Here is a 12173-nt window from a genome sequence, read left to right as displayed (position 1 = left end):
TGTAAATATTTTGTATCAGAGTATTTAGAATTCAGGAATACCCCCTTTCAAACATGATGTTGCCCACTTGAATACGCTGTGATGTGAATTGTATTTCTTAACAATTTAATTGATAATTACAGTAGAAACTTATAACCCACCCTGTCTATGAAAGGAGCCTTCTTCCAATGTGATAGTTACAAAAGAATGTACTACAGTCACAATTATATAGACTGTGTAATCAGTAGGTTAGAAAATACCTCATATGACTAACAGGTGATTTCAGTTTCATATTAGTATTCGATCTTAAAGGTTTACACGCCCTTTAACTATACTTGCTTTGAGTGAAGAAGAAATAAAAGATTCCCGGGATGGAGATTTTCCAGAAGGGACTTTGAGTCAAATAAGGCTTTTTGTATATGACAGGTAAGTCTGTATTTTATGTTTGTTAAATTTGTTGACAAGTGAAAGTTTGCTAGATTTTACTTCAAATGTCTGCAAATAGATCATGTACAGTGGGCAAAGGTTATGTATTTTGGCTGGCAGCCAGGTAGCCACAATGCAGGGTTGACCTCTGAACAAATTGGATTAAAACTGTCCTATTAGGTAGGTGGCACAAATTCTCTATGAAGCCAAATTTTGTAGGCATCATTGTTTCTCCTAAGGTGGAGAAATAATGGATCACTGTTGGAACAGTGATGACTCTAGGATAGAGGTAAACTATCCTTCACAGATGTTTTACAACGACGTGGTTACTGAAAGAGCTGCAGGCCTTCTTTATGAGAATAGCTATATATATTACCTTGCTGTGTAGTTTTCTTTCTTGTTGGCATTGTGTTCTGCCTGATTAAATTATGAATACAGTTGACATATGAGATTACTCTATTGAGCCTGATGTTCTGCCAATAATGCAGTTTCTAAGTTTCTTAGGAATTGTTTTTCTCATTTTGTAAAACCTGACCCAAAACTGCTACTGTTTTCCTTATCCACTCCAGGTAAAGGAGGCTCTCTTTGTGAGGAGAGCAATTAAGAAATGCACGCACAGAGTGTGGTTAGATATTAGAGTAATTTTAAGGACATTATCTACATTAAAATCAGTTTTCTCACTAGAGATACCTTATACAGCCAACATCTCTAAGCTTCAGTTTTCTGATATGTAAGTTTGGCCAATAATACCCTTCTCATAGGGATCTGTGAGGATTTAATGAAATAATGTATATAAAACACTAGACACACAGTACACACAATAGCAGCTATTATTACTATCTATTCTTCCAGTATATATACAGTTTTTTCTCCTTAGATATTAAAGCTTAAGAAATTACATTTTTTTTGAATGATATTAGAATAGGACCTGGATATACATTAAACACATCCAATATAATCATGCTAGGAATCTCCCAATATTTGTGAAACTTTTGTTTCTGGAGAACATACTTAAAACATAGTACATTAGACTTTCAAACTAGCTCTTCCTTCCATCTGGAAAGCTTTTTGATAGGATATCCACGTGGCTAATTTTGTACTTAAATGCCACCTTCTCAGGCCTGCCCTGTTTAATTAAAATTTTAGCCCCTGATGTGTCTGCGTCTACTCCAAATCCTCATCTCCCTTAATGTGCTTTGTTTTCCCCACAGCACTATCACCTTCTAATATAAAGTTAATTTGCTTATTACTTTATTGGTAATTGACTGTCTCTGCTCGGATGTTTCACAAGGGCGGAGATTTTTGCCTCTTTTATCATTTAATATATCCCAAGAGCCTAAAACAACAGATGGTAGGTTCTAAATAAATATTTAATTAGTTCAACTGAACAGAACCTTCTGATTAAACCTCATCCTCTTGAACTCCATGCTTATGTTGTACATGATATCTTCCATTTTAAGCTTAGAAGCTTACTGCAGGGAAATTCATGGCCTGTTAGGTTGGAAGTTTCAGATTTAAAATTACTTTTTCGATCATGTTGCCTGCAACATTCTTGGCAGGAAAAGTATTTATAATGAATTTTTTCTCTTTTTGTTTGTTTTTTTTTTAAAAGAGCAAAATACGTTCTAATATTCTGAAGTCTTTTAAACAAAATACTTGTAAGTGGTAAAATGATTAAGAACACTAGAAGTATTAGTTTGTGTGTGATTTTAGTAACACTTTCCCTTCATGGTTTTTAAAGTAATAGATGCTCCTTATAGAACATATAGGGTGTTAGTTAGTCTACTGGGGTCACCATAACAGAATACAACAGACTGGGTGGCTTGAACAACAGAAGTCCATTTTCTCACAGTTCTGGAGATGGGAAGTTCAATATCAAGGTGCCAACAGGGTTGGTTTCTGGTGAGTCATCTCTTTGGGCTGCAGATGGCTGCTTTCTCACTGTATCCTCACATAGATTTTCCTTTGTGTGTGGGGGGATTGGATGTCAGGGAGACAGATCTCCGGTGTCTCTTCCTCTCATAAGGACACCAGTCCTATGGGATTAGGGCCCAACCTTATGACTTCTTTGGCCTTAATTGCCTCTTTAAAGGCCTATCTCTAAATACAGTTACATTATGAATAAGTACTTTAGCATTTGAATTTGGGGTTGGGGAACAATTCAGTTCATACATATAGAAAAGATACAAGAAGGAAAAAAATTCATTTGTAATGCTATTAATTCCCTATATGAAGTCACTATTAAAATTTTTGTATTTCTTCAGTCACATTTCCTTTGAATTTTCAAAGCATTAAGATGATACTATAGTATTTTTTCACTTAATATTCTTTAAACAAAAGTCAAAGATTGCAAACTCAGATGCTTACAGGGATCAGGCAGCCAGGCAAGGTTAAATAATGATAACTAATATTTATTGACCCCAGTGTGCCAAGTATTTTATTCTAGAGGTTTATATATATTATATATATTATCTTTTTGACCTTCACAGCAACCCTATGAGGTATATTCCATTATTATCTCCATGTTTCAGGTGAATAAAATAAGTCATAGGTAGGTAAAAGAACATACGTAAAGATGTCTTGCCAATGGGTTACAGCCTGGGCAAGTTCACTATGGATTCAATGTGACCAAAGAAATTGACAGCAAAGCATTCTTTGGGGTGAAAGGGTTTATTACCCAGCTCATTCACCCAGTGGTAGGTCGAACACTAGTGTCTCTGCCTCCACCCAGAGCACTGGGCCAAGCTCTCTATATAGTGCAATAATAGCTTATTGCCTAAAGGTGTGGAGTGGTAGCCTGGCAACAAGCCAGTTACATCATCAGGTGGTTTAAGTTCAGTGAGGATCCTGGCCATAGGAACCCCAACTTCTCAACACTCCACCCCTCCAGGATTCTTGCCTTACAATCTACATGCTTCCAATCTTCTGTGATGGTCCCCATGTGAAAAAGCTGGAGTATCATAAACAGATTCCTAAACAACAACAGTGGATAACAACTTAGAGAGAATAACAACAATTAAGATACAACAAGATTTTGATATAGGTAACAAAAATTATTGTAATCCTAAAGCCAAAGGAGGTTGCTAATAACAAAAATTATAATAATCCTCAAGCCAGAGAAAGTTCTCAGTCCACAAAGACCTTAGGGGTGAAAAGACACATGTTTTAGTGACACCAAGATAGGCAAATCTTCTCCATCAGATAGGATACATGCAAGAGAGTGATACTGTGATAGGACTGTAGCAGGAAGGGGGGGTCCCTTCCAGGTCTAGTATACCACACTTTTCCTCCTTTCCCCGTGGGGGTTACTGAAGGGTCTATATATAGTGCTATTGGAGGTGCATGCACTGGCCATAATGGTAAAACAAACTTGCCGATAAGATGCTCCTACCTTCTGGCCGTTCAAGATATACTACTGTGAACTTTGGGGGCTGGTCTGCTGTTATTCCAGGACTACACAGGAGGCCAGCTTCCAGGCCTTGTCCCCAAGGTGCCAGGAGAGCCAGTCATCATTAATCCATGTGTCAAAAGTTCCAAGGCCACATCCACTCAGTGGAGTCCCCGGGGTTCAGCGCAGTTGGTGCTGGCAGCAAGATATTATTCTGGTGGCCGAACCTCGGCTTCAGTGATTCTTCCTTGGTTTGTACTTGCACTTGTACAGGGGAGGCAGCCATATGTGTTAACATGTTTACAGGGCTCAGGGCTCCCTTTCAAGGTCTCTCATTTAAACTGCATAGCACAGTCCATAAGCAGGCTGACCATCCTCGCAGACTATTGGTTCTGACTTTAGTCCAGATTTTAACAAGCCATTGTGCCTCTCTATTGTGCCTGCTGTGGTAGGATTGTATGGCACATGAAACTTCCATTTGGTTCCGAGCTGTCGCACCTACTCTTGCAGTGTATGACCAGTAAAATGGGTGCCCTGATCAGTCTCAATTACCTGTCGTTGACCATAGGCAGCAAAGAGATTCTCCAGGCCTCTTTTGATCATCTGCTGGTCTGCACAACAGGTAGGAAAGCAACCAGAAGACCAGTATCTGTGTCCACACAACTCATAGCATACTGATATCCTTCTGACACAGGTAGAGGCCCAATGTAGTTTATCTGACACCTGATGAGGGGTATAGGCCCCTTAGGTATTGTCCCATGTTGCTGTGGAACTCGGTGTAAGTCCCTTTTGGAGCACACGACACACTCCTGCCGGGCTCTACTAACTTTTTCAAAGGTCAAAGGCAAGCCCCACTGACAGACTATAGCCCACATTGTCTTTTGCCCCACATGCAACAAATGCTGATGTAACCATTGGGCTACATCAAAGGCAGGCTTTCTTCTTACCACCGTATCTGGGCCAATTTATCTGCTACATCATTTCCTGGGGATGCCAGTGTCAAATGACCTGTCACAGGGTATACTGTAATTATTTTAGTCTGACCACAGGTCCATAAGTCTTATGACAATTCTTGTCCCCGAAGGGGTTGGTGAGCCAGTTGGCATGGTACTTGATTGGTAGCCATAGGGTCCAGCCCTGAAAGGCACCTAGCTGTCAGTGCAGACAAGTATAGGGGAGGTCTCCTGGCTGATCACAAGCCATATGGCCCACAACTCTGCCCATTGGCTGCTCTTCCCCTCACCATCTTCCATTCAGATTGTCTCAGTCTTAGGATGGAAAGGTATGGCCCTCCATTTTGGGGGCTGGCCACAACTGGAGTCACCTGTGTACCGTGCATTTTTGTGTATAGGGGCTCTTTCCTCCCATTAGGGACTCTCCTCTACTAATGGTTAATAGGCAAGTTCTTCCTGCTTTTCACTAGTATATGTCACCAGCCCCAATAAGCACTGCAGTTCTTCAATCAAGGGGCTAAAAGAGAGGGCACTGCTCTGCTGTAGGTAAGCACCCCACTTGGCTAGTGTGGATGTTTGTGCCACACCACCCCTTGGCTTTTGGGTCCAGTCTTGTACCCACCCCAAGATGGGATAGGTGGTTATTACCTTATTGGGGCCATTTCAGTGATGCGTTCTGTAGCCTGGAAGGCGTGATACACAGCAGCCAGTTGTTTTTCTATCAAAGTGTATCATGCTTCTACCCCTTTCCAGAGCTGTGACCAGAATCCAATAGGCTGGCGAGTTTGTTCAAGTCGCTGCCAGAGACCCCGGCCATAACTGTGTTCAGTCACATGAACATCCAGCATACAGGGCTTGCACAGCCTTGACTGCCGTTTTGCTGTCTCATTCCAGTCCCACCTGACACCCTTTTGTACCAACCGGTATAAGGGCTTCAGAATTTCTGCCAAGTATGGGATAAACACTGTCCAGTAGCCTAGAAGACCCAGAAACTCTTGTAGCAATGCTACAGTTGTAGGGGTAGGATAGGCCTGGACTTTATCTATAACTGCTTCTGGTATAACTTTGGTTTTACCCAACAATATGACCTCCAATAATTTGACAGATGCAGCAGGTCCCTGAACCTTGGTACTGTTCACAGCCCATCCTTTCCCCTATAAACGTTGCAGCAGTCTGCGTGCTGCACCATCTAACTCTGAAAGAGAATCAAACGAGAATGACATCGTCAATATAATGGTACAGTGCACCAGTGGCGGTTTCTCCCGTATAGCCAAGCCCTTGGGCTGAAGTCCATGACGGATGGTGGGGCTGTGGACGTATCCCTGTGGGAGGACGGTGAAAGCCCATTTGCCATCCTTTCCACATGAAGGCAAACTGTTCCTGACTTTCCTGCTCAATGTCAATGGAAAAGAAGCCATTAGCAAGATCTACCATGTAACGGTATGTTCCTAGTTCATGGCTGACAGTATCCATCAGGCCTGCAATACAGGGGACAGCAGCATGAATAGGGGGTATGACTTTATTCATTTCTCTGTAATCCAGTCATACGCCAGAAGCCATGTGGCTTTTTTACTGGCCACACTGGGGACTTGAAAGGACTATGGGTGGGCTTTATAATACCCACCTTTTCCAGCTCCTTGAGTTTCTGCAATCTCCTTATGCCATCCAGGCAGTTTGTATTGTTTGTATTAGTCACCTGCCGAGGCACAGGCAAAGCTATGGCTGAGTGCCTAGCATGTCCCCTCAGAACTGTCTTCACCACACGTACTCTCAGTCTGAACTCACCTGCAGTGGTCTGCAACCATAGATCCTGCAGGATATCAATCCCCAAAATATACTCAGGGATAGGAGATATATACACAGTATACTCTTTTGTGGGTAGATGCACTATTCCCAAAGGGATTTGGGCTTGTTTCACTTCGATAGCCTTACGCCCATATCCATCTATGATAGTGGGGGTCCCAGGGAACTGCTCAGCGTTACCTTGAATCAGTGAACATTCAGCCTCTGTGTCCACCAAGCCCAGGACATGTTGTATGTTCACTGGGGACCAATGGACAGCTATTTCAACATGTGGCCTCCAGTTCCCCCCTAGTCCCTCAGGGCAGATACCTTGACTTTCTCCTCAGTCAAACCATGTTTCCCAGTCATCTTCCTGTGTGGGTTCAAGTGAGATTGGCTTGCTCTTCAGCAGGAAGTCTTGCAAACACACAGACCAGACTTGTGGCTCTGTCTCTGACCTCTCCCTCTTTGGTCTTAATGGCTGAAACTGCTGCTCTGGTTTCAGCTGTTGCCATAGCTCTAGTGAGATCTTATTTGACTTCCCATCTAATTTCCTTCCATCTTCTTCTGCCTGTATTAAATCAAACCACATTGGGGTCCTCATAACTTTCATGGGGCCCTTTAAATTCTTCTTGTGAGTAGCAGATCTTATTTTTTCTGAGTTCTCATTACTTCAGCCTTTCCTAAGTCTGCTACTGTATGTGTCACCTCACTTATGGGATGCCCTAGGTGAGGGTAAAGAATGGCCACTAGACACCCAAAGAGGAATGTGGGAGCTATTTGAAGCACAATATTTCTCATCCTAGTATTGAAAATATCTTCATCTGTGCCATAATTCTCTGGACTATAGATGGCATTTCTTATGCCTAGCTCTCGTAACACCTGTTGGAGCTCAGCATATGTCTGCTATCTAACAGGAGAGGATGGTAGATCACCTGGATTGGGTCATCCAGTGCAAAGTGCAGCCATAAGGCAATCGAGGAGGGAGTAACTCCTTGGGGTCTGATGTGCATTTTGTAAATGCTGCCTCAAAGTGGGCTGCACTGTCAGGGAAGCCAGCTTTCCCATCTGTGATCCCAGCAGAACAATTTCATCCTCTCTTAAGTCCCACAGATGCAGGAGCCACGCTGATATTGACTCCAAGGGCTTCTGCCTAAACCAGGAGCCCAAATCCACCAGCTCAGTCTGAGTATAGAGGCAGAGCATAGAGTACTCCACGACCTGGGGAGGGGGCTGCTCCTCTCCTTGGGGAATTTTCAGCTGCTGTGTCTTCATTTTCTTTACAACCACCGGGCATGCTTTCAATACAGCAGGGGCCAGTGCCTCCTGCACTACCCCTTTATCCTTCTGCAGCTCCTCCATTTCTGGGGCTGTTGGCTTCTTTCTCTCCCCTTCCCCAAGTGCCTCCTCTGCAGCAACCTTTACCTTTTCCAGTTTGCCTCACAGCAATGGTAGCTCAGTCTTCTGAAGCTCTCTTACCTTCATCTCAATGCTTCACAGCTGGAGTACTCATGCCACCTCCACCTGTGCTTCCCTCAGGAGTTTGCCTTTTTCCTTGATGGCCTTTTCCTCTTTCAGAGTACCTGGCAGCGCTGCCCTCTCATTCTGTAAGGAATATTTTATGTCTTCAGTGGCACCTTGCTGCAAGTGTTCTCGTGCTGCCTCCTCTTCATCAATGCCATTTCCTTTCAGGGAATCCACAGAAGTTTGCAGCTCACATTCTCATGCTGCCATTTCTTGTGTCTTTTTCAGGAGCATGTCCTTCTCTTCTGTAGACTTTTTTAATACTGTGAGACCCGCCAACCCACAGTCCCCACTACCTCACGGGCACTCTGTCTCTCAAAAGACCTACTTTCTATACCAAGGGCTATCCCTTCTGCCTCAGGTGTCACCTCCACTTGCCTCCAGTCTTGGGGTGGGGCCTAGTCCTCTAGGAGGCAAGCCACCTCAGACCATATACCCATTGGGGGATGATCCATTGTCTCCCATTCACAGGGACAGCCTGCTGAAGGACCCCTCCCATAAGGGCAGCCTGTCTTTTTCCTTGGTCAACAATGATCCTGGCTCGGTGTGCCAATTGTCTTGCCAATGGGTTTTAGCCCCTGGCAAGTTCACTATGGATTCAATGTGACCAAAGAAATCGACAGCAAAACGTTCTTTGGGGTGAAAGGGTTTATTACCTGGCTTGTTCTCCCAGTGGTAGGTCGAGCACTAGCGTCTCTGCCTCCACCCAGAGCACTGGGCTGAGCTCGCTATATAGCGCAATAATAGCTTATTGCCTAAAGGTGTGGAAGCGGTAGCCTAGCAACAGGCTAGTTACATCATCAGGTGGTTTGAGTTCAGTGAGGATCCTGGCCATAGGAACCCCAACTTCCCCACAAAGGATTTGCAGCTAGTAAGTAGCTCCATTGACACTGAGGTCCATCTTTTGAAATGAGTCAGTGGAGTGGCTGACTACTGTGGTAAACCTGAAAGGCATGCCCCATCTAGAGGGAATATGCTGCTCATGAAGGAGTGATAGTCAAGTGTAGCATATCTTTCGGTTTTTTGATAACAGTGAAAAATCTGGATTTTTATATGAGATGTTTGCAATTAGGAAAATTAAAAAAAACTGTTGAATCAGACAAATCTTGTCTGAATATTGCATTCAGCCACATTTATAAAATAGGGATGATAATAGTATATAATGTAAGTTTGATATAAGAATTAACTGGGAGCCTTTTATATATAACATGTAGTTCAATGTCTGTCATGTAGTGTTAAGTAAATGCCAGCTATCATTAGTAGCATAAAATTTTTTTCCAGTCATTGCAATTCTCTGTATGATTTACTATTTCATTTATTTATTTATCATTTTGAAATCATTAATATACAATCACATGAGCAACATTGTGGTTACTAGATTCCCCCCTTTATCAAGTCCCCACCATATACCCCATTACAGTCACTGTTCATCAGCATAGGATTTACTATTATTTTTATTTTCAGAAATTATGTATTGAATGAATACAGGTCTGATATAAAAAACAACATAAAAGCATGTTTAATTAAAGGATTGAAGTTGCATTTGCCTCTTACTATCAACCCCCTTCCCTTCTCCATAATTAAAAAACATAAATGCTATATTTATCCTTCTAGCACCTGCTTTTTTCCCTGAACATGTCTTGGTGATGTTCCAAAGTCAGTTTATACAAAGCTACACCATTCTCTTTAAAAATTGCAGTATGTATTCTTTAGTATTGATGTACCATAATTTATTGAACTAGGTCTCTTAATTGTCATTTAGGTAGTTTTCAGTTTTTTGCTGTTATAAGAAAGGTTCTGCAAAGAGCATATATCTGTGTATATGTGTATTTGTGAATGTTGCCTTAGGCTTGATTCTTAGATGGAATTACTGAATTAAAAACATATTAAAAATTTTCACAGCTATTGCCCTTTTTTAAACTATATTTTTTGTATCTTTGTAACATTCCTTTTTATGAATCTATCATTATTTGCCAATTATATATATTCATGCATTTAGACTGTTTCCAGTTTTTTGCCATTATAAATGGGCCTGTGATAAATATCTTTCTGAGTAGCGTGTATTTTTTAAGAGGTACAAAATAGTCTCAGAGGACGTTGTCAGTAGTAAATCTATTTGAGACTTTATTTTCTTAAAACTATTATAAGAACTATATTTAGTGGTAATATATTATGTTTAGAAAAAATGGAGCTTTGGTAAAGTCATAGCCTAGCTTTTTAAATATTATACTCAAGATTTTTAGAATCCTTTATGTATGTTTTATTTTAGGTGTTGTCATCTTTAATGAAGATCGTTGTGAAATAGAAGATTGAATAAAACCTTTTAACATAGGGCCAGGATTAGACATTAAGAAAAGAAAGTTAAAATTAGTTACTTAGGTTTTAGTGTTCCATTTTCCTAATATTATTCTTTCTCAAAATAAATTTAGGGAGTAAAAATTAAAATTTAGTGCTATACTAAAGTATAGCACTAATATTTGTCCTAGTTACTTTTTTTCTTTTTGTAGGAGAGAAGGTAGATAACCAAAGTCTATAGTGATTCATAATGAAATATAGTAAGTTGAATTTTATGATGTCAGTTCTTGGCATTATAATCTATATAACTGATTTAATTGTGGACATCTGGGTATCTGTCAGGTTTTTCCATGAGGGACAGTACGTTTTTGGTGTTTTAACAGTAAGCTTTATGCTCTTTGGAACGCTTGTGGTCCAGTGTTTTAGTTATTCTTGGTTTAAGGCTGATTTAAAGAAAGCAGGCCAAGAAAGTCAGCATTGTTTCCTTCTACTTCATTGCTTGCAAGGAGGAGTTTTTACCAGGTGAGCATACATTTTTTATCATTAACACTGTTTTTCTTTAATCCAAACAGAAAGTACCTTTCTGAATCTGGGTAGTCAAATGTACAAAGGTCCTCTTATTTTTCACATAGAGCAAAGGTTACTCTCCTCTCACTATCAGTGCTTACATGAGTCATTGCTGTACTGTCAGAATTTTCTAGGCTTTATAATAGAATGCTTTAATTTATCAAATTAAGTTACTTTTCCTGATATGTACTCTTTGTGGGTGGAAAAAGACTCACTTCTTTGTCTTCTGACTCTTATTTCCTATTTTATATTTGAAGCCTGATTATGTAAATGTAGTCCATCACTTGTATCAGAGCACTTGTTTAAGTTACTTATAGCACTTATTTAATGGTATTTATAGTCAAATTTATAAATTTGAAAATAAAATCATTTATAAATCAAATTTTTGCTGCAATAATGCAGTAGCCATGTGGTTGCTAAGTACAGAACTAAAAACAACCTTAAGAATCATGCTGTTTAAAACCTTATTTTATAGTTAAAAGAACTAGGATCTAACTAGGCCCTGAGAATTCTATGATTCTCCATATACCTGATTTCATATGATCTTTTCATTATTACCTTAAGTGATTTAATTCTATGAAAAACTATATATATATTAGAAGTAAAGAGAAAAGTTAAAGACAAATATTAAGAGTGTAGCATACCATTTTGTTGGATTTTGAATTTGGGCTCTTTCAGCAGCCATCTTTCTTGAGAGATATTTTAATGGCTATAGAATTCTAGATGAGTGGTTATTTTCTCTTTGCATGTTACATTCTTTCATCTTTTGTTCCACTGATGCTCTTGAAGAGTTAGATGCCAGTTTTACTGCTCTTTTAAAGGTATTTTGTCTTTTTTCCTTCTTGTGGCTCTTACGGTTTTTCTCCTTATCTTTGTGTTTCTATAGTTTGTAATGTATCTAGGTGTAGATTTATTTTTATTTCTCTTGCTTGGGGTTTGCTGGTCCTCTTAATTCTGTGACTATCTTCAAACAGTTCTGCACAATTCTCAGCCATTGTCTTTTCTAATATTTTCTTTACCCCATTTCTGGGACTCCAAGCAAATGTAAGTTAGATCTTCTCATTGTATCTAGCATGAAATGTTAATGTGTTAGATATTTAAAGTTTTTATTTTTTGACTCTCTGTGGTACATTTGGTGTAATTTTTTCACAAGTCCTTATTTCACTAGTACTTTCTTTTGCCGTGGCCAAAATGTTATTACATCCAACCACTGAGTTTAAAAAATTTTGACTATTAATCCTTTTATTTTTAGAAGCTCT

At 40.1% G+C, this 12173-nt stretch overlaps 1 protein-coding gene across 1 annotated transcript in view; it reads left to right on the top strand.

Annotated features, from left to right (window-relative positions):
• Nucleotides 1-240: 240 nt before the first annotated feature.
• Nucleotides 241-12173, top strand: part of XKR9 (XK related 9) — a 55044-nt gene continuing 43111 nt past the window's right edge. The window contains exons 1-2 of the mRNA XM_036886259.2: nucleotides 241-405; nucleotides 10322-10869. Of these exons, the coding sequence (XP_036742154.1) occupies nucleotides 10598-10869 (272 nt within the window). The 5' untranslated portion in view covers nucleotides 241-405; nucleotides 10322-10597. The remainder of the gene's footprint in view (nucleotides 406-10321; nucleotides 10870-12173) is intronic.

Source organism: Manis pentadactyla, chromosome 3 (genome assembly GCF_030020395.1).
Source record: "Manis pentadactyla isolate mManPen7 chromosome 3, mManPen7.hap1, whole genome shotgun sequence".
NCBI classification, from domain to species: Eukaryota; Metazoa; Chordata; class Mammalia; order Pholidota; family Manidae; genus Manis; species Manis pentadactyla.
Note: the sequence above shows the minus strand (reverse complement) of the source record. Positions and strands in the feature narration are given on the sequence as shown.